Genomic DNA, 27,323 nt, shown 5'->3' with positions numbered 1-27,323 from the left:
TACTTATTTTATAATTTGGTCATGACGTTCTGAGAATGACTGGACCCATAAATATATTTACTGTTATTTCGCGTAGAAAAAATGACACTAATGTAAATTATGATTTTGTGACAAAACTAGACATGTGGATCCCCATTGTCCACATACAATTTTTACCTCCAATAAAATATTGAGAGCTTGCGATAAATAGAAAAATGTATATGTTTTGAACAAATGACCAAATACCAAGAACCCAACATTGCTTAATTTATTGCTAGCCTTGACTTCGTTGAAATGATTTTAAGTCATTTTATTGAGAAATGCTGAACTAGGGGATATTTTTGAATTATTTAGTCCAGTCTTTATGTATGTACTGAATTCATTTTGCACAGTTTCCTTTATTGTTTATTGTGACAAAAGAAAAGTATTTGGCACTGACAATACAATACAGTTTATTGCATAGTCGATTAAGCATTCTGAATGTGCTTAAATTACAATTTTTTTCACATAATGACAAGAAACACAATATGACATTAACAGTTCTTTGACAGTTTATTTAAAAAAATACATTTTCTGTATGTCTGTTCTTTCTTTAAGATAAACATGTTACACTTTCACAGTCACTTATTGACAACAGTTGAATGCTTGATGTCATAAACCTTTGACTCATTGTTGATACTATTAACTGCCAGAATTGTTGTAAAAGCAAGTATAACAGGTTGGATGCTTTGATCACAGGAAATAAACACGTTATGAGATGCATTACTTTTCATGTTTGCAGGATTCTTTTTTGTTGCATTAAGAGGTACATTATTAAAAGTACATATAACACATTTCACCTGCATAGTCCACATATCAAATTAAGAAACTATCAACAAAATATTATACACAATATTAATGAATGCTTTTATACACTACCATTTTCTACTAATAGTGTTAACTTCAATAAAAAATAGAAGTAAGTTTTACCATTTTCAAATCTATGTAAATGACTACAATGACAATATTCCTCTAGAGTTAGAAAATGTATTGTGGGAGATGAATAACCACATTCTCTTTTTCAGGGCACAACAGGCATCTCTTGTATAAAAGTACTCCAAAACGGTAGTTAAATAAAAATTAATTTGTTCAACAACACTTAAAAAAAAACAGGTGTTGGATAAAGGCACAGTGACTGATTTTTGATGGCTGAATTACTGATTGGCAAAATCAAAATACCACATACAGTGAGGGAAATAATTATTTGATCCCCTGCTGATTTTGTAAGTTTGCCTGCTTACAAAGAAATGAAGGGTCTATAATTTTTATGGTAGGTTTATTTTAACTGATAGAGACAGAATATAAAAAATCAGGGGAAAAAATGTCTATAAAGGTTTATATAGGTCTATAAATATAAAGGTTATGAATTGATTTGCATTTCAGTCAGTGAAATAAGTATTTGATCCCCGAGCAAAACATAACTTTGTACTTGGTGGAGAAACCCTTGTTGGCAAGCACAGAGGTCAGACATTTCTGATAGTTGGTCACCAGGTTTGCACATGTGTCCGGATACATTTAGTCCACTCCTCTGTCAATCTTTAAGGTTTCTTGGCTGTCGCTCAGCAAATTGGAGTTTTAGCCTCCTTCACAGAGGTTCTATAGGACTAAGGTCTAGAGACTGGCTAGGACATTTAATGTGCTTCTCCTTAAGCCACTATTTGGTTGTCTTGGCAATATGTTTTGCGTCTTTGTCATGTTAAAGGCTCATCCATGACCCATCTTCAGTGACCTAGTTAAGGGGAGGAGGTTCTCGTCCAAGATTTTACGGTACATGGGCCCGTCCCTCAGCCCCTCAATGCGGTGAAGTCATCCTGTATACCTGTAGCAGAGAAAAAGCCCAAAAGCATAAAGTTTCCAACACTGTGCTTCTCTGTAGGGATGGTGTTCTTGGGCTCATAGTCAGCATTTCTCTCCCTCCAAAAACAGGAGTCAATTTTGGTCTCACAGCATTTTCTCCAAACCTTTTCTGAATCATTTTGATGTTCATTGTCAAACTTCAGACGAGCCAGGCGGGCCTTCTTGGGCAGGAGGACCTTGCGGGTGCTTCAGGATTTCAATCTATTGTGGCATAGCGTGTTATCAATGGTTTGCTTGCTAACTGTGATCCCAACTGTCTTGAAATCATTAACAAGCTTCTTTCGTGTAGTTCTGGGCTGATCTTTAACCTTTCTCATGATCATCTTTACCCCATTGGGGAAATCTTGCAGGGAGCTCCAGACCAAGGGCATTTTATAGTTTTTGATATTTGATAGTTTGACTTTTGTATTTCTTCTATTTCCAAATAATCGCACCAACAGTTGTCTCCTTCTCACCAAGCTTCTGTTTGTAGCCTATTCAAGGTTTGTGCAGGTCTACAATCTTGTCCCTGACATCCTTTGAAACCTATTTGGTCTGGACCATGGTGGTGGAGAGGTTGAAATGGAAGATACAGATTCTGTTGGCAGGCATCTTTTATATACATAACAAGCTGAATTAGGAGTACTTTCTTAAAGTGACAGGACTAATTTGTGGTCCATATAGGCTAGGGCTGTGCCGATAAATGATATCATATCGAATCGCGATAGAATGTAGTTCAAAAACGATGATAAGCTATTGGCATTTTGACTCGATATGGATTAATCTTACAGTCTAACAGAACGCAGAAATAAACGCAACAACAGTCAGTCAGCGTGCAGTTTTTATCATGCGCGTCAAAGTACAAAGTCCATTTCATACTGCACTTGGCAAAGAAAACTCAACATGAGGAGGAAAACATGACTGGAAACGGAAACAAAGGTGAAACTAAACTCGAGTTGTCATCACGCGGTTTATCAAGTGTCTTATTTTTTTTTCGCAATCGCCGGTTAAACAAAACAAACTTGAGGCGCAATTGCAAGCGAGTTACTTCGAAACTCAAGCACAAACGTTTTTATATCCATCGTTAACATATCTGCTAACATGAGCTGGTGCTTATGAAACAAAGCAGCGCTGCCCTGTACAGATTAGAGATGTAATGAAGTGAGTTTGTGTGCACATTCAAATATTGAACCTTGTATGTAAGATGCTTGCATGATTAAAGAAATGTACTACAGTTTATGTGAGATGTCTTTTTGAAAGACTAAGGTTCACTGAATGCATTGAATGAATCCCACTACTCGAACAAGACATTATTGCAGCGTTATGTATGTGCGCAGGTGCTGAGCCAATAGCGTCCGAATGTACCAGTAACGGAGCCCTTTCATTGGTTGAATGTACCGAATGAACACTCCCTTTACTTATCGAGTCAATTGAGTCTAAATGAGACTGAATGAACTGGTACATGTTGTTTATGGCCTAATATCCTCTGTGTTGCAACAGTGCATTCATTTAATTGAATTTTAACTGGTTAAAGGTTAACTTTTGTTAATAAACTGTATTTAAAATAGATTATTTTAAATACAGTTTTTTAATTAAATATATATCGAAATAAATATCGTTATCGATCAACATAGAAAAAAACTATCGAGTTTACTTTTTTGCCATATCGCCCAGCCCTAATATAGGCACATAACCAATCTTTGGAGCCATAATTCTTGCTGGTTGGTAGAGGATCAAATACTTATTTCACTGACTGAAATGCAAATCAATTTATAACCTTTATATAATTTTTTCCCCTGATTTTTTTGGTTGATATTCGGTTTCTATCAGTTAAAATAAACCTACCATAAAAATTATAGACTCTTCATTTCTTTGTAAGCAGGCAAACTTACAAAATCAGTAGGGGATCAAATAATTATTTCCCTCACTGTACATGTCCTTTTTATAAAGCAGGATGTGACGCAACCTCCTACCCATAATAAGAGCTCCAGTTTGGATGCTGTTCAAGCGTTTTTCTCAGTAAGAGGCTTGTTCCTCTACGAATCGGCCCACAGCTGTTCACATGAACATTGAGTTGGTCTATTACAGAGTAATGGCTTGTATTGTAGTTATTCAGGGCTGGCTGTACCAATGCATGGACCGCTGTAGAGCCCTCTCCCAGCTCTGCAGTACACTTCTGTATTGCCCTCCCTTGTCCCCTTCTGATTTATTCCTTTGGGGATTAAAATGTTTGTCAGTGGACTGAATCTTCTTGAGCTCCTCTTGGTTCCTCCAGTAGCCTAATGGAAAAAGAACAGGGCAATGACATTAACTCCACAGTGTGCTGCAACAGCATCCTTCTGACACGTGTGCAAAGACCAACCTACTGTGAACTGATTAATTTCTTACCTGTTCCAAGCCCAGCGACAAAAGCAGCTCCTAGGCAGGACATATCGAAGTGACTTGGACGTGCTATTTTACGCCCCAATAGATCGGATGTCAGTTGCATGATGAAGTCATTAGTGCATACACCACCATCCGCCCTATGAAAACATAAACACTTGCACAAATCATGCTGGTATTATAGATAGAAGTGTACATCATAAGAATGAGATCCTCACCTGATTTTGGTTATAGGAATATGAGTTTCTCTAAGCATGATATCATACAGCTGCTTGTTCCTGAACGATTAGAGTAAGAATAGTTTAGTTCAGTCATTTTATTTAGTAACTGATAACTGCACTAAGAATTAAACAGCCTGATCACAAAATTGGTTTCTTCAATGCACATCTTATTAAAAAAATCTGCTGCTATAATAGCATGTTTTTTCTATATTTCATAATTTCCTATTTTTACTTTACTATTTGTACTATTATTTATTTACTGTACATCCACTTTGCAACAAATTAAATTTTGCAAAGTGCTACAGAAATATCTATGTAGCTAAATTAGGTAGGTATAAACATTCACATAAACCATATTCTATAGGAACAAAATGAGGATGAGAGAGAGAAAAAACAGCTGACATATTACAGTACAATCATAAATATATTCTATACCAAATCTAAAGGATTCTCAGTCTTTATACAGACAACATACAATATAAAGCAAAAATCATAAAGCTGTCAAACGATGAATCGCATCCAGAATAAAAGTTTGTGTTTACATGTAAGTCTGTATACTGTGCATATTCATTTTGTATTTATAAACACATACACAAATACACATTTAGGAAATAGTTACATGCATTTATTTATACTAACCAATATTCTAAATTTGATATAAATGTGTATTCATGTTTATATTTTAATTTAATATATGCATGTATGTGTATGATTTTATAAACACAAAATGAATATGCACAGTACACAGACATATATTATGTAAACACAAACTTTTACTTTTACTTTAAAACACAAAACAAAGTGCAGGTGCAATGTTTACACCCACCCACCTATCTGCCTCTGTTTGTAAACTACAAGAGTTCAAGGTTGAGGAGAAAAACATTGACAGGGCCATTAGATCATCTGATAACATAAGAAGCTTTGCCCAACCTACCTGAATGCAATGGACTCGAGAATTGCTCTGATTAAGTGACTTTTGGTTGTAGAAGGTTTTAAGCCCATGAAAGAAGCACATGCTTTTGGATCATTCAGAGGGGCCTATATACAGCACAAAAGCAATCAAATACTGAACTAAATAAAAACTTGAAAAATTATTTAACATTCATTGTGATGCATTTGTGTATATGTAAGTTGGTTGAAAAAGCCTGCATTTATCCATAAATGCAACTCCATGAGGTATAATATCAATGACAAACATACCTGTAAGCCACTAAAAGAAGGCACAAAATATACTCCATCTGAGTCTGCCACACTGGTGGCTATGGCCTCTGTCTCCTTTACATCAGTAAAGAGCTCTGCGAGACAGTAAGATATACTCACACAACCAGATACCCAGGATGCTACATTAAACTTAAAGGTGCCGTTCCCCATGATGCCAATTTTCAAACTTTAGTTAGTGTGTAATGTTGCTGTTAGAGCATAAATAATATCTCCAAAGTGATAAAGCTCAAAGTTCAATGCCAAGCAAGATATTGTCTTTAACAAAATTCGCCGCGGTACCAAAAGTCGGGCCGAGTACCAAAACAACCTTGTAGCCAATCAGCAGTAAGGTGCACAGTGCACAGGACGGACATTAGCCGAGTGATAACGAAAGCGAAAGATGGGGGTAGGGGTGTGTTTGTTTTGGTGATTTGAACATCAACAACGGCTAAGAGAAATCGGACACCCCGCCTTTAATATAACCGGTCTGACGCCAATTGGTCCGGTGTCATTTCCCTCGCCATAGTAGGAAAAAATTGCGATCTCTAACAAAGATTGATGTTTGCACATGCACTAGCAGACCTCCGTTACACTTCGATCGATCCGAATGTTTTTAACTGATGAAGTGAAGTTGACACCATTGTTACTATTTATTGCTAAAAGCCAAAGCTCCACACGTGCATTGAGAGGGGGACCGACCAATCACAACAGCCTTAGAAGTGGAAGCTCGCTGGTATGGGTGGGACATCTTCAGACACACGCTCTAAGCGGGAAACAGACTGGGTCAGCTTTACCAATCAGAGGGGCTTTGTTGAAAGTAGAAAAAATCTGATCGTTTTGTGAGAAGAGGGACAGCGGTGAACAATAGACTTGAAATATAAAGCGTTTTTTGAAACATGAACACTCATTGTTAAACACCCCCAAAAAAGCTTAAAAAACAGCCAAAGAACGGCACCTTTAATACAACTGGAACAAATTGAGAATATTTTTCAGTATCACAAAACAAATCTCACATTTTAAGCCATGTTCATGAACTTCAAACATGAACCTTACACTTTAAACACTTTAAAGGTAAACACATTTCCAATTATTTATCTGCTTTTTAGACGCGATCAATAATGTCACCTACTCACCTAGATCCTGCGCCCACTTAATGGCAGAACCTGTTCCAGCAGCATTACCTTCAGCTAGAAACACAACATCAGCACCAATCTTCCAGCCCACCAGGGGATAAAGACCTGTTCAGAAAGCATGATACAAAAACATGTTACTATAGAAAGAGCTAAACCATTACATTCACAGGAAGCAATGACTGACTGATATTTGGTCATTTTACAGGTGCAATTTTTTAGGCGATACTACAATAGACCATGGTTCTTCAGTTAACTACACTACAGGATGGTAACTGTAGGCCAAGTTATAACCAAAAATGACATACCAGCCACAGACGTATGTGGTTTGTTTCCCGTATTGATGTCCATAAAGGTCCCAGTTCCCATTGTGATTTTCACATCACCTATGTCAAAACAGCATTCTCCAAACATGGCTGCCTGTTGGTCCGCCATCTATGACAAAGGGACAAGTACGGTAATGCGTCAAACCCACAAAATCAAATTTATAACAGGTACGTACAACTGAATGATAGCAGTTTATACTCACAACACACATAATGGGGATGGGCACTCCAAATATGGACGGATCACATGATCCAAATTTGTGACTGGAATAAGAAGAGTTTAGTGATGGACAAGCAGGTATTGTGGAAATATAAGCTGTTCAGGGAGCATAAGAAAGAAAGAAAAAAACATGGTACCTTGTGTTCTGCACCCTGGGGAGGATGGAGAGCGGTATAGAAAGCAGTGAGCACAGAAATCCACTCCAGCACATCTGAAGATCGCACAAACACATATACACACACACTATGAGCGCAGGCAGCATTACCTCTAACAAGCACAACATAAGCATCAGCGTCTCATTAGCCGATGTTTGGCCGATTTACAGTCATATGTCTCATTTATGTAGTTATATTGTGACAAATTTGTTACAATATATATTAAAAAATGCAAGGACAGAAGAATCGTTTTTTGGTTTTCGTTTACTTAAAGGGATAGTTCACCCAAAAATGAAAATTCTGTCATGAATTACTCACTCTCTAGTTGTTCCAAACCTGTATGAATTTCTTTGTTTGGTTGAACACAGAGAAAGATATTTGGATGAATGCTTGTAACCAAACAGTTCTTGGACACTGCAGGAGCCAAACTGTGTTAAGGTGTGTTATTTACATTTTAGCCACTTGAGTAGCGCTGAGCATTTTGTATTTAAGTGACCTAGCTACTGTTGTAAGGCAGGTGTGTTTGACCCAGAAGGGCAAAAAGGTTTTTACCGCGTTCGCAAACGCAAAGCGCAACCACGCATGTAACTCATGGACATTGTAAGCTTCATATGTTTGTACGTACATTGGATATAATTGGAATATGCACGTTGGTGTGGAGCCAATAAACTGTATGGTGATGCAAATGAGAAATGGTCTGTTCATTCTTTAAGGAAATGAAACAAAGAAGCAAACAACAGTACATGGAGGAAAGCGCGTAAACCTACCAATCCCGGGATTAAACAACTCAGTATCTTAAAGTATTAGACTTAGCTCCTACAATATCAAGTAAAAACCTTGCTTGTGAACTTTGGAACTTTGCTTGTGGAACTTTGCTTCGGCACGTTGGAATATACTTGTTTGAACCTTCGGCACATTGGAATATATCAAACAAGGACGACATGGCAAATGGGAGTAGTTGGATTTTGTTTGCAACAAGGAGTATATATGCAGTTATTCATCCGTGTGAAGGTCGTCATGGTACTGGATTTATAACTTCAAAAGCTGGCTCAAAGAACATCATAACATCGGAATTGTGCCCAACGCACTGAGGTATGTGTAGTGCTACAGTGTTTAAATGGCCATTACATTGTGTGCACACAGATTTAAATTAAGTGGTCTGAATGCCGATGCAGGCGGATGAAGGACTTGGATATTGACTGTTTGTTGCAACAAACTATTAAAAAGACTAATTAATATGGATCCACACGACGCAAATGTGGATAAAGCTGACGTATATGTTGCGTCAGCTATTAGTAAAACTAACAGTGTGGTTAGTAATGTGGAGGTACAAACTGAGAAACGTGTGGTTACGCTTAAATTTAAAAATCACCAGCATGCTTTCAATATTCAACAGCAGGCAACAGTTGTACAGAGAACATCACAGCATACAAGTTTTCAAGTACAAAACAAGCAACCAACAGACTATGCCGCAACTGGTCAAGATCTACCTGATGGAGTACTTACAATCATGCATAGGCAAAACAAGATTACAACGGCATTGCTTCAACAACAGTGTTCAATGTCACTGCCACCAAGAGATATTCCTATATTTGATGGGGACTCTCTTCAATATAGAACCTTTATAAAAGCTTTCAAACAAGATCTAGAAGAAAAGGCCAGTAAAGCAGATTGTTTGTACTACTTGGAACAATTTACTCGTGGACAGCCACAAGAGCTGCTTACACAGCAGACAATTCCAGTTAGCACCGAAAGTTTGATAACATCTGAAGATTTGGTTTGTTTTGGTGTGCCTTTCCCTGCAAGCATGAGCAAAATTGAGCCGTTCAGATTTCGCTCCGATTGTGACGTCCAAAGCGGATTTTATTATAATGTTACCGTCCCTTAATCTACACAGTTCCACCCACCGCGCTCCGCCATTGTTGTTTTCACAAGCGACAGCGGTGTACGTGACGCCATGGCTAAAGTTCGTGGACAACATACAATGTAGTCCAAACCTAGGAAGAGACAGGAGTGGATTTATTTTATTTTTAGTGGAAATCCATCAGAAACCATAAGTAAAAACCTGCTTGTTTGCACGAATCACTTCAAGCCGGAGTGCTTTATCAACCTGGGACAGTACAAGCAGGATTAGCTTCAAAGTTGTTCCTCAAGAGGGATCGAGACCAACTGAACGAGACCAACTGAACGAGACAAAACTACCGATGTAAGTAATATTTATCAACAGTCTGAATTGACGTACATGTACCGTATATATAGGAGGATAACGTTAGCATATGATAGCGAAGGGAGCTAAATCAGTCACGGGCTAAATAGAACATTCAAAGCCAGTGTTAAACTAACTGTATATATAAGTGCAGATGGACACTTGGAGTTTAGCTGTATGAATGTTAATACATTATGTGCGTTAATATGTTTAGCTGCAGCAAGCTGTTTGTTTTGCTAATGAACAGGGGCGAACACTGGGGTTAGTTTGCTTAGGATGAAAAATCTGTCACAGCAAACTAGCTCTCACGTTGTGTGTGTAACATTATAACTTGTCAATGACAAGCGCTAAAATCCATGTAATTCCACTGAGATCTGCAGTGGATTCCGTGGATTTTAGGTAAGCATACACACACAACGTAAGCGCATTGGGATGCGCTGTTTGCTGTGACTGATTTTTTTGTCTCCGGATGAATGAATTGAGATGTTTAAGACGAAACTAACCGCAGAGGAATTCAGGAAATATCATTTAGCTAAACCATTGCCACTACACGTGTGTTGTGTTGACACGCCGGACAGAAGGGGGGTGGGGTTCACTGTAACTCATTATCAGTTAAAGAGACATGCACCAAAACGGGTTGCTGTGAGCATAGCTGTTTTTGACGAGGCAAGAAGGGTTTTGTTTACAAAGCCATTGAGTGTTTTTAAGCAAAATATGTTCCAGACATTTCATGAAGACCTTAATAAATCATACCAACCTGTTGAAAGTGCTCGTCTGAGGAGACCTTTAAATCATGAGAACCGCATTCACATTGCCTTTATACTTGGTAAAGCCAGAGTGACACCTCTGAAGGTTATAACTATTCCATGTTTAGAACTGACAGCAGCTGTGCTTGCTACCGAGGTGGATGCAATGTTAAAGGAAGAATTGGATATTCAATTGGAAGATTCAGTCTTCTGGACTGACAGCACTTCAGTACTGAAGTACATCAATAACGAAGACAAGCGTTTCCATACATTCGTAGCCAACAGGATCGCAACCATTAGAGAAAATGTTGAACCCTCACAATGAAGACATGTCAGTTCTAAGGACAATCCAGCTGATGACGCATCAAGAGGGATACAGGTTGGAGATTTTCTGACGAACAGCAGATGGCATGGAGGTCCAGCCTTCCTGTGGGAACATGAGCAGTATTGGCCTGCATGCCCATTAAAGGTCTCAATAGACTCTGATGACGTAGAGATCAAACGAGAAACCACAGTAAACGTCATTGGTGTGAATGAAGTGTCTAATTCTGCTGACCAGTTGATTTCTTACTTTTCTGAGTGGAGGAAGCTCAAAGGGGCAGTGGCCTGGTTTCTCAAGTTAAAAATGATCTTGTTGGAAAGAATCCGCTTGGGAAAGAAGCAGAACATTACTAATGCTGGCCATCCAAAGAACAGTCAACAGTCAAAGAACAATGGTGTACAGTCTGAGGGATTAAAAGTTACAGCGACACCTATGAGTCTTGTTTTGACACTGGATGATCTATTGGAGCCAGAGGAAGCCATCATTTGCTATTGCCAGCAAACGAAATTCAGTGAGGAAATTTCTACTCTTGCTTCTGGGAAAGTCATGGTGAATCGACAAAGTCCTATTTATCGGTTGGATCCAATTTTGGATGATGGACTGTTAAGAGTTGGAGGAAGACTGAGTAAAGCAGCCATGCCTGAAGAGGTTAAACATCTGCTTATACTCGGCAAAGATCAGCATATTTCTATGCTTATTCTGAAACATGTGCATGAAAGTCTGGGTCATGGTGGATGAAGCCATACATTATTTAGTTAGGAGGAAGTTTTGGATTACTAACTCTCACTCAGCTGTAAGGAAGGTCATTTCTGAGTGTGGCTTTTGTAGACGCCATAATAGAAGAGCAGTTGAACAAAAGATGGCAGATCTTCCAAAGGAAAGGATCCTTCCTGATTTACCACCATTTACCAATACTGGAGTAGATTACTTTGGACCAGTGGGAGTAAAGAATGGAAGAGCTATCTGTATAATATATAGAGTAGTATTTACCTGTATGGCAAGCAGAGAAATCCATCTTGAAGTGGCAAGTTCACTGGAAACAGATGCATGTATTAATGCATTACGACGTTTTATTAGCAGAAGTGGACAAGTGACACATTTGAGATCGGATAATGGTACTAACTTGATTGGGGCAAAAAGAGAACTAAAGGAGGCTCTCGCTACATTGAATCATGAAAGAATTCAAGGATTGCTGTCACAGATTGGAATTTTCCCGTTGGAGTTTTAATCCACCAGCAGGTTCACACCATGGTGGTGTGTGGGAGAGAATGATACGGTCTGTTAAAAAGGTGCTCAGCTCTGTTCTACATCAACAAAGGCTAGATAATGATGGTCTTCACACAATCTTCTGTGAAGTGGAGTCCATTTTGAATGATCGACCAATTACCAAGCTATCGGATGATCCTAATGATCTGGAGCCTCTGACGCCTAATCATATTCTTCTCTTGAAAGGGAAACCTGCTTTACCACCTGGAGTGTTTGAACCTCATGACCAGTATGCGAGAAGACGATGGAGACAAGTGCAGTATCTTTCATGTCTTTTCTGGAAAAGATGGCTACGGGAGTACCTGCCTTTGCTTCAGGAGAGGCAAAAGTGGAATCAGAAGAAAAGGAATTTGGTTGCTGGAGATATTGTAGTAATTATGGACTCTTCAGCTCCTCGTGGTTCCTGGGCTCTTGGCAAGGTCTTAGAGACTTTTCCAGATAAGTATGGTCTGGTGCGTGCTGTGAGATTGCACACCAAAACCAGCATCATTGAAAGACTAATAACGAAACTTTGTCTATTACATGAAAAATAGATAAGAATGTCTTTTTCTAAATAGGAATGGTAACATTTGGGCTCCTTTCTTTTAAAATGTATTTGAATTGTTATGTTTGTTTATTATTAACAATTGAGGGGTCGGTGTGTAGGAGCCAAACTGTGTTAAGGTGTGTTATTTCCATTTTAGCCACTGAGTGGCGCTGTTAACACGGTGGTGCATTTTGTATTTAAGTGACCTAGCTACTGTTGTAAGGCAGGTGTTTGACCCAGAAGGGCAAAAAGGTTTTTACCGCATTCGCAAACGTAAAGCGCAACCACGCAAGTAACTCATGGACATTGTAAGCTTCACATGTTTGTACGTACATTGGATATAATTGGAATATGCACGTTGGTGTGGAGCCAATAAACTGTATGGTGATGCAAATGAGAAATGGTCTGTTCGTTCTTTATGGACATGAAACAAAGAAGCAAACAACAGTACTTGGAGGAAAGCGCGTAAACCTACCAATCCCGGGATTAAACAACTCAGTAGCTTAAAGTATTAGACTTAGCTCCTACAGACACCATTGACTACCATAGTAGGAAAAATTACAATGGTAGTCCCCAGAACTGTTGGCTGTCCTACACTCTTCAAAATATCTTCTTTTGTGTTCAACAGAACAAAAAAAATCCTACTATGGTAGCCAATGGGGTCCAAGAACTGTTTGGTTATAAGCATTCTTCCAAATATCTTTATGTGTTCATTAGAACAAAGAAATGTATACAGATTTGGAACAACTCAAATGTGAGTACATGATGACAGAATTTTTATTTTTTGGTGAACTGTCCCTTTAATGACTAATAAACACTCAATTTAATAAACTTCAATTTTTATTTACCCTCAAGTTGTTCAAAACCTTGTTCAAAGAAACAAAAACCTTGTTTCTGTATTTCACACAACACAAAAATGCTACTTACAATCAAATGGGTTTGAAACGACTTTAAAGGAGACATCAGATGAAAACCCCACTTTTTCTGTGTTTAAGTGCTATAATCGGGTCCCCGGTGCATCTAGCAACCCAGAAAACGTGAAAAATAAGAACCCAGTAAGTTTGTTTTGGTGTGTCTTTCCCTGCAAGCATGTGAGAAATCGAGCCGTTCAGATTTCGCTCAGATTGTGACGACCAAAACGGATTTTATTATAATGTTACCGCTCCTTAATCTACACAGTTCCACCCATCGCGCTCCGCCATTGTTGTTTTCACAAGCGACATCGGTGTACGTGACGCCATGGCTAAAGTTCGTGGACAACATGCAATGTAGTCGCTGCACAGAGTCCAAACCTCGGAAGAGACAGGAGTGGATTTATTTTATTTTTAGTGGAAATCCATCAGAAACCATAAGTTAAAACCTGCTTATTTGCACGAATCACTTTAAGCCGGAGTGCTTTATCAACCTGGGTCGGTACAAGCAGGATTAGCTTCAAAGTTGTTCCTCAAAAGGGATCGAGACCAACTGAACGAGACAAAGCTGCCGATGTAAGTAATATTTATCAACAGTCTGAACTGACGTACATGTACCATATATACAGGAGGATAACGTTAGCATATGATAGCGAAGGGAGCTAAGTCAGTCACGGGCTAAATAGAACATTCAAAGTGTTAAACTTACTGTATATATAAGTGCAGATGGACACTTGGAGTTTAGCTGTATGAATGTTAATACATTATGTCCGTTAATATGTTTAGCTGAAGCAAGCTGTTTGTTTTGCTAATGAACAGGGGCGAACACTGGGGTTAGTTAGCTTAGGCTGAAAAATCTGTCACAGCAAACTAGCTCTCACGTTGTGTGTGTAACGTTATAACTTGTCAATGACAATCACTAAAATCCATGTAATTCCGCTGAGATCTGCAGTGGATTCTGTGGATTTTAGGTAAGCATACAAGCACAACGTAAGCGCATTAGGATGCGCTGTTTGCTGTGACTGATATTTTTGTCTCCGGACGAATGATTTGAGACGTTTAAGACAAAACTAACCGCAGAGGAATTCAGGAAATATCATTTAGCTAAACCATTGCCATGGCAGTACTAAACGTGTGCTGTGTTGACACGCCGGATAGAAGGGGGGTGGGGTTCACTGTAACTCATTATCAGTTAAAGAGACATAGCTGTTTTTGACGAGGCAAGAAGGTTTTTGTTTACAAAGCCATTGAGTGTTTTTAAGCAAAATATGTTCCAGACATTTCATGAAGACCCTAATAAATCATACCAACTTGTTGAAAGTGCTCGTCTGAGGAGACCTTTAAAGTTACTAAATAAAGAATTTGAATTTTCGGTGAACTACTCTCTTAATCTCTGTCTTCCTCTTTTTCTCTCTGTGCACAATCCAAAGGTAATGGCTACAGCAGATAAGACAATGGTAATTACACCACTACAGTAACTGACCTGGTAAGAATCAAATATTCCTGTGGCACTGGCATTAGAGTAGTCTGTTGCATGAACCGCACCTACAGAAAAACACAACAATATAAAAACACTGTAAAAGGTTGAAAAGGCTGTTAGGCCAAAATCAAGAAAAATATGATTATGTACAGTACTATAAATCCATTACAGTATGCAAAATTGTTGTATATGATTATCTATTAGACTGGTAACTGGTGTAACATTCACCTTTAAAAGAGGCTGTGGGCAAATAGTTTTCAAAGAATAGTGATAGTCAGTGATGTAAGGTAGTCAGAACTCAGTCAGCATGCTTTCACCCTGTGCTTTCATTAGCCCTTTTCACACAGCAATGCTGGTAAATTACTGGTAAAGTTTTTAAATTTATAGAAAATTTATAGTAAATACACAAATGTGATGTTCGCACAAGCAAGGCATTCTGTTAATTTACCGGTAAGACAGCGTTCACACAGCTGTCTCAAAATACCAATAATATGATGTCATCAAGCAGACGTTTCCTTATAGCTGCAATTCAACCGGAGTTATGTTTGAAAATATGGTGGGGGTGTGATTTTATATCCGAACACAGCAAAATCTTATATATACATTGTGAGAGTTAATTTGACCATTTTTAACATTGGCGATTTTGGTGTGAACGAACGTGTTGTTTGGGTCATACACTTGCTCTTAACCCAACACTGCGCCGTGCTGCTTGCGTGCGGGGTAGACAGTGTATGGTCACTTCATGTATTTACGGTAATAAAGATCTGCGGATGTGTGAGACGGCATGTCAAGACGAAGGGGGAAAACTAACGTGAGATGAGAGAACTGCTCCGCCGGCTTCTGTTTCTGTGACCGAAGTTGGATGCCTTTTATGTTTTGTCGCTTAAATCTGCATGTATGCTGATTACTGTGACGATGCACAAGCAGCCTTATTAAACTCGAAGGAAGTATCACAGCTTTTGCTTCCTGTCAGTCCTTTTCGCTGGTAATTTTACTTCTTTGTCTACACATCCCAACTTTGCGTTACAACATGGAGATGGAAAACTTTAAAACTGACCTGAACTATATGAGGACAAATGCAGCGACGCAAGAAAAAAAACTGCAAGCAGAAACAATAATTGCATGCATTCAGACAGTGTTGAGGAAAGTTACTTTTAAAAGTAACTAGTTACAATATTGAGTTACTCTATAAAAAAGTAACTAAATACGGTACTTTTTGTGGAAAGTAACTAAAAGTACTTTTTGCGTTACTTTTGCGTTACCTTTTCTCACCTAACTGATGCTCATGCTTTTCCAGACTTTGCTGTTCTTTAGTGTTTAACACTGTAATGCATTTAACAATCCTATATAGTCTATAACACACCTTTATTTTCTTTAAAAAACACATTTCAAATATTTTCTGACCAGTAGTCCTCCACCTCATCAGAGCTCTGCCTACTGTTGACACTGCTAACTTCAGTTTTGACAGCGCGGCTAGTTGCACAAGATGGCGCCGGTGAGTTTTTGGGATGGCAGAGTCGTTTCCAGTCGTATAATTTTTGGCCGGCAAATATGGTTGTTTTATTTATTTATTTATTTAAAAAAGTAATATATAAGCGATATGACAGATCCTCTTTGCATTGCTGAGCACTTCGTTGAGCCAAAACAACTTGATAGTGTTATATGAAATTATGATTAATCTAATATATAATATATTACTAATATTATATAATATTATTTTGAGGGGAAAATTACATTTAACATATTATGTTGTATATATGCTGGTATTTGGTGAGGAGACTAACAGATAACAGTTGTTTCCTCTCTTCCGCCCACTCCCCAACCCTTCTTATAACAGTGACCATGCCCATTTAAATCTGCAGATCTGTCTGTAAGCGCAGCGCCACAAACAGTCGAACGCAGCTTATGTTTACATTCACGAGGCATGAGACCATTGATTGCTGTTGCGTGTCATGACTTGCGCTAATTTCGCGATCTGAAAGTTATCGTCCAAACATGACCGGTGTTGTACCGAAATTCGACTCCCCGTGAGATTACGACTCCCCTACTACTGATTGGTTCATTCACTTAGGATGCTGCTTTGTGATTGGTCCCTATCTCTAAATCCCGCCCCTACACCTAATCCTAACCCTAACCTTCGTAGGGGAAAACAGGGGAGTCGTAATCTCACAGGGAGTAGGATTTTGATACAACACCGGCATTTGCAGGACAATTGATTGCAGTTGCGACTCGCGCTAATTTCACGATCTGAAAGTTATCTATTCAGCATGACCGGCATTTGCAGGCATTTTGTCCATGGTGGCGAGTGCGGCCACACTATAGCTCCGCATCTGAGCTCTGGCCTCCCATCGCTGTGTCAACGGTTGCAAGATTTGCATAACAAAAACGAAGCCGTAACACTGCAGCACTGCAGACATGGCAACACTGCCTATGTCTGACTAGCGACTGTTTCTGCGCAAGCATGAGCGATCATGTCTACACTACTTTTAATTCAGAATTTCACTTCTGCAGTTTAAAAAATGTTCATATAAATCAATGATTAGACTGAAATGTAACTCAAGTTACTTGAAAAACAAAGTAACTCGAGTATTGATATGTAAATTTATAAAGTAACTGCGTTACATTACTCGTTACTTAAAAAAGTACTCTGATTACATAACGCACGTTACTTGTAACGCGTTACCCCCAACACTGCATACAGATACACAGAAAGTGCACGAGGGACGTGAGCAGTTTGGCGAATACATGAGAAAGTGTTTGGCACTGTTTTGAACAACTTCAGTGCAAAAATGTTTGAGTGTTATGATTGGGCCAAAGCAGTCAGCGCGTCATGCGTTGTACGTGCTTTTAACTGTAATCTTCATTCTTCGTTCACACATCACCACTTACTGGAATTTGCCGGTAATGTTACTACTATTACTGGAAAATTGGAAGTACCGATTTACCGTAAAGGTCCTGTTCACACATGATCTGTTAACTGCAATTTTCTTGCAATTTACCAGTAAAGACTGTATGTGTGAAAGGGACTACTGACTGGGTTACTATAAAGATGTTTTTAAGGATCTTTATTAGGAACCTCTCAAAAACCATATTCTTGGCAGTGGTTTTGATTGTTATCCACTAGAAATCATAACCCATTTATTAGTGAATCATTTTTGAATACTTACCTTTCGTGAGTTTGTATAGTAACCAGGTGTCTATGGTCCCAAAATAACAGGTGCCATCTTCGACTGCCTGTCTTAACTGCGGACAGAGGGATGAGGTGAGCTAAGAATACAAACAATACAAATGATTCACATATTTTCTGATTTACCGGAGGAATATTATTTAAGGCCCAGACGAGACGTAGAGACACATGTTGGGTGGTAAAAACAACCAGGCTGGCTGCAAGGAACCGCTTCTGTCTGGTGAGGAAGTGCAGCATCTTCGTCACGCCGTGTACCGTCTACCATCACAAACAGAAAACATGTTCGCCATGAACTACACACTTTTCAATATAACCGTTGGGTCAGTGGCAACAAATAATTAGATTCGCATGGAGGGTGGGGATCATGATTTTAGTGCTAGCAGGCTAAAGTTGGCATCTTACCAAATCATCTATTCCGCCTTTAACTTTTGAAATTTGACCGTTGCTCAGCACCCGTGGCATCATGGAATAGAGAAGTGTCCATCCGATGCACACTCACAAATCTCGGCGGAAGCAGTAGAGTAGACCATCCGGGTATTTCTTGCCTACTATTTTGTGAATACTAGACATACTACTCGTGGCTCATACTCATTTTCGCCTACTATATAGTATGGAAGTAGGTGATTTCGGACGCACGGATTGTGTTTGGACAGTCACTCATTTAGTGATGTACACAGTAAAGTAGGACTGAGCAACATATAGAATATTTTTTAGATAATTGTGCCAAATATATACAATTAAAGAATATTGTGAATATCAAATATGTTTTAAAACTAACATTAATGTACTCCCCATGGGAATTAGTATGTGGCTACCTAGGTCTGTATTCTAGTTTTTCTCAGTGGGGCAAAGGAAAATCACTTTCTAATTATTCTGGACTAAAACCAAAAATTTATGGTAAACATATTGTGTATTATCAGAATTTGGAATAACATCAAGATAAAAAATTTGCCCAGCAACAAAAACATACATTAATGTACACAGAAACCAAAACATGTTACACTTCAAACAATCTAAAACTTTTTAAAGTTGTATTTATGGCTTTTTGCCTTTATTATGACAGGACAGTGGAGAGGTGACAGGAAAGTGCTGGGAAGAGACAGGGGAGAACGATCTGCAAAGGTCCGCATGAGACAGAAATCAAACTCGGGTCGCTGCGAACGTACTAGCGCAGTATGTTGGCGCACTAACGACCGGGTTATTGGCTCTGACAAATCCATCCTTTTTATTTTTATTTATATGGATGTTTTTCAGTATGAAGACTTGCCAAATGTTTGCGAGCAGACTTATTAGCTGGCATTCAACTGCGGGGTCAGTAATATATAAGATATACTGTAGTTGTCTTATATGAGTGGCACAAGGAATTATACTGATGTAAAAATATGTTGTCAAAGTGAACGAGAATCTACACAATACTGTATATAATAACACACAGATATTATATCTATTAGATTTACTTGAATTTGGCTGAGCAGTCGTTGGGTGGCTCGCAGCTAGAATGCTTTTAGTTCATAAATGAAGAAAGCAGGACCAAGTGCTTGTGGGGAAAAGAGTTTATTGAAGGTGGTAGTGTAGCATGGTTCTTCTGTTGCATTGTTCTCGTCCAAAACTTCTCCATTCTTAAAGCAACAACGAGCTGTTTTGGTGTATGGTTCCCCCATGTGGTTGATAAGCGCAATTGTCTGTTATAAATGTCATAAATATTGTCGCTGTATAAGCTTCCACGTGGGCAGCGCAATATACGTGAATTTGTTGACTAGGCAGAAACCACTGTTACATCCTGTCACTTCGTAACATGTACTAAAGCACTCTTTTGGCTCCCATGGGTTATACTACTGGGCTATACTAATAGCTCAAACTAGATTCTGAGGTAGCAGTTGGTTGTTAGCCGTTAGTGTGCTAGCTACATAGCAGCTAACTTGCTAACGTTAGCTACATAACACATTTGCAGTCACCCAAAACACAACGCATGGACGTGAATGTGTTTAGCAACCAACGCAAATAATTTTCTGTAGTTATAATTTCGAAAACGCACTCGCAACCAGGCGTTGTGCTTTGTGTAATGGGTGCAATCAATAACTTACACTCAACTCGCTATGGGAATAGTGCCTAGCACAGTAACTATAGATACCGATAACATTAGTCTACCTGCATGAACTAAGGAATCAGCAACTTTTGACCATAAAACATTTATTGTGGTTTGACAGTCATCATTTACAAGCATAACACTAAATTCGTCATGAGGCACGATCATGCTACGTAAGCTATTGAGACCCGGCAACATTACATTATCTCTAGTCTACCTTACGGTTATAAATTGTGAACCAGCAACGTTAGTGCGTCAATAAACCACCTGAGCACAGCCAAATTACTAATAAGCTCAAAAGAACAGGACAGTAAGAAAAAATTTACTTATAAGACTTTCAAATCCAGTAGCAGGAAGGCTAACGTTAGGTCTCCATTTGTTTTGAAACCCATTGCCTCTTGCAGCTCGTGTCGCCGAGTGTAAGTCCGTCAGATATTACGAAACGATCTAGTTCAACGTAAGTAAAATTGATTCGTGTCCGATCACTCTCTCGGACACGAATCAATTTTACTTACGTTGAACTAGATCGTTTCGTCTTATTGTTAGCTGTTGGCTGACTTCACCTAGGCTATGAGTAAAACGTGACGTATGCCGTAAAGCAGGTGATGGGCGGGGCTTGTGAACTTACCCGCACACCAAAGTTACAAGTGTGATTTCAGCCGATAGAGGGCTGCTGAGGTAGCAGCGGCAGTAAAATTCGTCCAGTTAAGAGTTGTCATACCACTAAAATAATTTTGGAGAGATTATTTTAAGGTCGAAAAACGGCTTGTTGTTGCTTTAACCATATCTTAACCCAAGGTACTGTCTGTGTGAGCAGACCTTTATACCTGGTAACACATGGTAACGTGTAAATACAGTGACACCCCATGGAGAACCCATGGGAAAGTGACCTGATGATGACCTGATAGGGCCTCCCCTATGAAGACCCTGTAGTACTTTGATCTCTGATGCTACCTAAGGTTCTATTTATATGAGCCATTTGGGTAAACAATAACAACTGATTGCATCAGAATCACACTCACAACTTTCTAAAAAGTGCTAAAGTCAATTCCAAATACACAATCATATCCCAACAAATGTATTCTTTATAAACATGTCATTTTCTAAGACCTCGATATTCTCTAAGACTTTTGGCTTGGTTTATGTCATGCTTTCTTTCCAGAATACACCCAAAAATATGGGATCAGAATTGTTGCATTATTCTGAATAAATAAACTATGATCCGCAAATAAATATAGAGTTTCACAAACATTTTTTAAATCCACATATGCACAAAAAGCGAACCATAAATATACAGTATGTTAGACGTTCCACAAAAAGAAATGGAATTCACAAATAAATACAACGAGATTTGTAAATAAAAAAATATTTACAAATTTATTTTAATGGCATTTAGTTGTAGATCGCTTTCTGCACATTTGTTGATCGCTTTCTGCACATTTGTGGATCGCTTTCTGTGCATTTGTGGATTAGTGCACGCATTTGTGGATGGCTCTCTGTGCATTTGTGGATTTTGAAACATTTCTAATGTCAAGACGTGCGCACAATCCACGAATAGGTGGACTCCGCCCACTATCTACGCAAGCCAATCGGCTAACTTCCGCTTTCGTTGTCCAATAGGGCACGTTCTAACTTCAGCCAATCACGTTTTGCTCTGCACTAAGATTCAGGGAGCTAACATGGCGGTCTAAAATGCGTGATATACTAAGAAATGAGAAAGTACTTTGTATGTAGCCTATTTATTGGTAAATGAGACTCAAGAACCAAGGTACTAGCCCAACCAGCTGAAGTTAAATATAAGAAAAATATGACTATATGAAAACAAAAGCAAATTGTTTGGGCTTGTTTGGTGCAAATTTACAAAACCTCAATAAAAATAATAACAGAACGTTGCGCAGTTTTAATTAAAAATTTGTCAGTAGCCTGTTTTTACTACTTTAACTACTTTTTTGTTTTACATGTTTTTGTTTAGAAAATACAAGCATGCTCAGGTAGGCTCAAATCAATCTGTTAACAAAACAAATCGCTCCTCCACGTCGTGTACATGATGAGACACACACGACTTGCTTTAAAGGTTGCCAAGCGATCAAGTTTATTGAAGTGCTCTACCATTGTAATTTTGTGTTGATCGATGAAGTCTTTTTAAAACTTGCTGCATTTAGAGGCGACATATTCTCTCTCAATTTCAGTTTACATGCTCGGGACACATAAAAACACTCGAGACCTCCAAAGACTACAGCGGATAGTTCGGACTGTTGTGCGAATCACTGGTACTACCCTTCCCACTGCAAGAACTGTACTCATCCAGAGTGAGCGAGTAAAAGGGCTCGCAAAATCTCTCTGGACCCCTCACACAAAGCACACTTTCTCTTTGAACTGCTGCCGTCTGGTCGGCGCTACAGAGCACTGAGCACCAAAACAGCCAGACATAGGAAAAGTTTCTTCCCTCAGGCCATCTACCTCATGTACAGTTGAACAGTTAAATGTTCTCCCCACTGTGCAATAAATATGTGCAATACTCAACTACTCACTTATACTCATATTTATTTATTATACATATGTTACTGATTTAATATATCATACAGCTATCCCATTCCAGGGCTCTAGACTAACACTTGAGAGAGGTGGTACTGGTGCTAATGGTGGCACCAGCCCTTAATTTGATAGCACCAGAGTCGTGGGGTGAGATAAGAAAAAAGGATCACTAAAACTTAACTAAAAATCAACCAAAATGAATATAATATATTTATAAATCAATTAGAAATTAATACAAATCATTGTTTATGATTGAATTATTTTAATTGTATATGTAAACTCTCTTTCAACACTTTACCATATTTAAAGCACATCTTTCTTACAGCTACTTTCTCCCTTTATTTGTTGTGAACGACTCCTATAAGAGAACACAATTCCTTGTGTTAATATGGGAATTTTTACGTTATTTTGTGTTTATATGTCCGTTTCAGAGTAAGAAGGCGTGAAAGAGAACACTGTTTAGTATTTTGTGCTCTGACTCTCTGCACACCAAAATCGCCAGTGTTAAAAAGGGTCAAATTAACTCTCACAGTGTTTATATAATAAACATTGGCGATTTTACTGTGTGGGCGCGTGCATATCTCAAACAACCCACGAGACCTGAAGGCTTTTAGTGATTATTCTTCATGAAAGCTGCATTGACACACATTTGGCTTCTATCAATAGCGACTCACAAATAAATAGTATTTAGCGTGATGTATAACGTTTTGTATGCTTTGCAGTATTGTTACAGAGCTTTATACAATAGTTTAGTGCATCAAGTTTAAACACATGTTTCCTGCATTAGCTTCACATGCATACAATACTTGCAACACATTTCGTTATCTTTGCTGTTTTGTACCTTAGCCGGGGAAATTCTTGTATTCTGCATATTTATTTCAGTTGCAAGATTGCGCGCTTCACACACGCTCTTTCGGTCCTTTGCCTCTTACCCGCGAATTACATCTGGGCACTGATAGATAAGTGAATGGTTGAAGGAGAGGAGACGAAAATGATTGACTGAATGCGCCGCTTGCGCAATATAACATTTCTGCGCATTAAATTTATAATACGCAAAAATTATATATTGATCAGTTTGGCAGTCACACCGGTGCGACCATTAAGAAAAACTTGTCGCACTGGCAGGAAAAATAGTCGCAAAATGCGACCATTTAGTCACAGTCTAGAGCACTGCATTCGCTTACACAATGTGTATATAGCACATTATAACTTGTACATACATACATAGCACATAAATAAAATATAGCATCCGCTGCTCTTTTGACATACTGTATATTGTTTTTTTTCATATGTGTATTATCTATTACATGTTTATTTTTTACTATTTTGTTACCTGTGTCTTGTCACTTTCAACTGTATGTGCACTGGAAGCTTCTGTCGCTAAGACAAATTCCTTGTGCGTAGAGCACATTTGGCAATAAAGCTCCTTCTGATTCTGATATATGTTCTTTGCGTTATGGTAAACTTTATATGAGCTGTTCATATGATAGTAAATGTATTATACTACCACAGTATTTCTATGTGGGGAATTGTGGACAGAATTGTCCCATATGGTCATCTTGCAATATACTTACGCTGCTACCACTATAAAGACAACGCTTACTATTGTTAATGTTATGGGTAGTGTTTCTTACAGTGACAATTTTGTCATGGCAAAGTGTTATACAGTAAACAGAACAGTTTAGCCACAGCATAGATCATTCAGGAATGGGATAAACCGAGATGACTGATTAAATTACGTTTTATTTTGAATTATGAATGACATACAAATTCACAGTACTGATGATTTCCTCCACGTTAATTCTGCCATCGTTATACTGGTAGTACACCGACAGCTGCAGTGCACAGCGCATTGCAATGCAAATGCTGCATACCTTGAAAGGAGGCATGTGCTGAGTGTGCGGCACGAACTAGCTGCCTACCCATGCAGTATCGGGGAAACAGATTATATTTTATCGAATGCCAAAATAGGAATTTATCACTTTGGAACATAAAGACAGTAAAACAGCTGGCAGCAGACCAAATCAGTCACCGGGATTGTCCACCCCAGTTTGTGCACGTTGTTATCAAGTCATAAACGTTTCAGTCGTTTGTTACTAACATACGGACAATGCATATAAACACAACCAATCATTACTGAAACTCTCTATATTTATTTGCAGATCATAGTTTATTTATTCAGAATAATGCAACAATTCTGATCCCATACAAAAACAACAGTGCGATTCACAAGGAGAAAAATGTGCAAATACCATCTCATATGATGAAAAGCAAGCATTGTAGCCTTACCTTCATTGTGCACGACCTGTTCCATGATCGCACCAACTCTGCTGCCCGCAAGTCCTGCCAGGTGATGAAATTATGAAAAGGTTTCCCTGTGTTTCTGCAGTCAAGAATAAAAAATAGGTCAAATCACATCAGTCTGTTCCTGCAGTTCCATACAAAAGCACACAGACTTACTAACCTTTCCCAGGTCATGAATGTTGCCCTCTGGGTTGAAATGCCAAGCCCTTCCATTTGGCACATCTGTAAGCCTGAGTCTAAACCATTAAGAAGATGGGTCAGTCATACCTCTGAAATATCACAACCCTAAAACTACTAGGGCTGTGCAAAAATATCGATACATGTATCTATCGAAAAAAAAAAAATTAAATAGTGTATAGATAGTGATACCTCTACTACCGATATTTTTTTTAAATCATGTCATATACATATGGCCAAAAGTAAGTGGAAGCGAGCATGGTGAAAAATATAAGAACACTTGGAGCTCTCAGAGCTAATGTGTGGGTGTGCTTTGGTTTTCAAAATAAGTAATGGAGTAATGAGTTATATAAAATAATGCTGTTTGTAGGCTTCGCAAGTCATGACACAAGTCACATGGCTACTGCAGTGCATTAGACAAAAAGTTTATTAAGAAAAGTAACAATGACATTTATTGTGCTTTCACAGATGTGACACCAGGGCATTTACAGCACAGATGAACCAGGGGTTTTACACTGCCAGTGCCCATGTTCATTGTTTTAACTGTAATGCACCACAACAGCCAAGTGACTTGCGTGAGCCACCTTATTCCCCTGTGCTACCCACTTGAAGGGCACAATCCACAGTTTAGGAACCCAAACCTCTGATCTAAAGGTCCATGCATCGCACATCATGGCCACTCTGCAGAGGTAAGGGATGTTTTTACACTTATCCTTACAGAAAACCCCCGATGGTGCACAGCATGTTGTATTTCTAGCTCTACTTTTTACATTTTCTATTTAAAGTATTGCAATATATCGCAAATGTGTATCGTATCGAAATACATAGCAATATATTATATCGTGACCCATCTATCGTGATATGTATCGTATCGGGAGGCACTTGCCAATACACAGCCCTAAAAACTACAGGCTCATAAATCTCCATTTATCAGATGGCACAAATATGAATTAGATGGACACCAAAAGAACAGAAAGTTACAGCGTTGGCTAACAAATTATCAACGTTTTTCTGTTCATTGTAAATACAGCAAAGCATGGCACTAAAAGAAGTCTTGGGGGTTACACTTAAAAAAAAAAAAAACTTATGTTTGCAAACAATGGAAAAAGTTATTTCTGAAACTTAAAAGACTAGACCACATTTATAACTTTGTTGCTTAATGGAATAAAATTCATTTTTGGATCAAACGTCCAAATACATTCAGTGACACCGTATGCAAGCATACAAGAGGTCTGACCTTGTACAGCTCCTTTCACTACAGTGACAAACCCTTTCCAAAGCTCTTCAGGGTCAATCTCTACCCACCCGGGTTGAGGATACAGAAGAGACACCTGTGCAAACGAAACTGATATCAGACTTCGCACAATACGCGTGATAAGGATCACAGTGAAATGCATAACGTTACACAATACTGGTCAGGTAAGTCTGCCGTCATTTACTTTCGAGCTGCATGATCCTCTGATGTTGGCACACTTGTCGTACACATGGCACCTGACGGAGGTTGTTCCTACATCGACAGAGAGAACGAACCTCTCTGTTTTGCTGATCCCGTTCCTCCGAGTTCCCATCGCACAATGCGCTTATTCAGAAACCAGTCGAGACACTTTCGTAGCCACATATAGATCTAATACAGATCCTCGAAGTTTCCGAGTTTGATGATATTAAGTAAAAAAAAACGACTTTACGTCGCATTCCTCTCAAGACGTCGACTGCCAAACCCTTGGCAGATTTTAAAGCAGTAAAGAAAACCGGTAATCGACACCCAAAACAGTCTTCATTGTCGTCAAAGTGTATGTTGACCCTCACGTACAACTTCCAAACTTTCGCATGTGATTTCCCCCGCGCCCGATTTTAAGTTGGCCAATGAAATATTCAGAGGCAGAGCGTCCCGAATTACGTAAAAAAGTGTCCGCTTGTTTTCAGGACCGAACGATAAAAGTTACCAAAACCTATTGCCCGTCGTGCTTAACTGAAAACTGAATAGGATGACGTTAATGGTACAAATCCGTACGTCATATATCAGTCGATAGGTGTAGGCAGAGTTCTTAAAGAGACACAACCCCAATAAGCATAAGACAATGGGCGTGCT

The 27,323-nt window shown here is 38.8% G+C and overlaps 1 protein-coding gene across 1 annotated transcript; it reads right to left on the bottom strand.

The window, feature by feature from the left end:
- Window positions 1-355: 355 nt before the first annotated feature.
- On the bottom strand, window positions 356-27,238 carry gk5 (glycerol kinase 5). The gene is made up of 16 exons (XM_057334118.1): window positions 26,674-27,238; window positions 26,472-26,565; window positions 25,218-25,293; window positions 25,043-25,136; window positions 18,259-18,390; window positions 18,113-18,188; window positions 14,949-15,010; window positions 7,471-7,544; window positions 7,317-7,377; window positions 7,096-7,222; window positions 6,791-6,895; window positions 5,658-5,752; window positions 5,392-5,495; window positions 4,455-4,514; window positions 4,243-4,376; window positions 356-4,133 (listed from the first exon to the last, which is right to left on the bottom strand). The coding sequence occupies exons 1-16, from the start codon at window positions 26,800-26,802 to the stop codon at window positions 3,967-3,969; spliced, it is 1,590 nt and encodes a 529-aa protein (XP_057190101.1). The 5' UTR covers window positions 26,803-27,238; the 3' UTR covers window positions 356-3,966.
- Window positions 27,239-27,323: the final 85 nt, after the last annotated feature.

The sequence above is a fragment of the Triplophysa rosa genome, linkage group LG5, assembly GCF_024868665.1.
Source record: "Triplophysa rosa linkage group LG5, Trosa_1v2, whole genome shotgun sequence".
Taxonomy (NCBI): domain Eukaryota; kingdom Metazoa; phylum Chordata; class Actinopteri; order Cypriniformes; family Nemacheilidae; genus Triplophysa; species Triplophysa rosa.
Note: the sequence above shows the minus strand (reverse complement) of the source record. Positions and strands in the feature narration are given on the sequence as shown.

What these genes read in the sequence shown, in the direction of transcription:
- gk5 (XM_057334118.1), bottom strand. Translation starts at nt 26,802, where the DNA reads ATGGGAACTCGGAGGAACGGGATCAGCAAAACAGAGAGGTTCGTTCTC. An exon ending in ACCACATACGTCTGTGGCTG is followed by an intron (nt 6,896 to 7,095) that starts GTATGTCATTTT and finishes CTTTCTGAACAG; the next exon opens with GTCTTTATCCCCTGGTGGGC. An exon ending in ATTCCTATAACCAAAATCAG is followed by an intron (nt 4,377 to 4,454) that starts GTGAGGATCTCA and finishes ATGTTTTCATAG; the next exon opens with GGCGGATGGTGGTGTATGCA.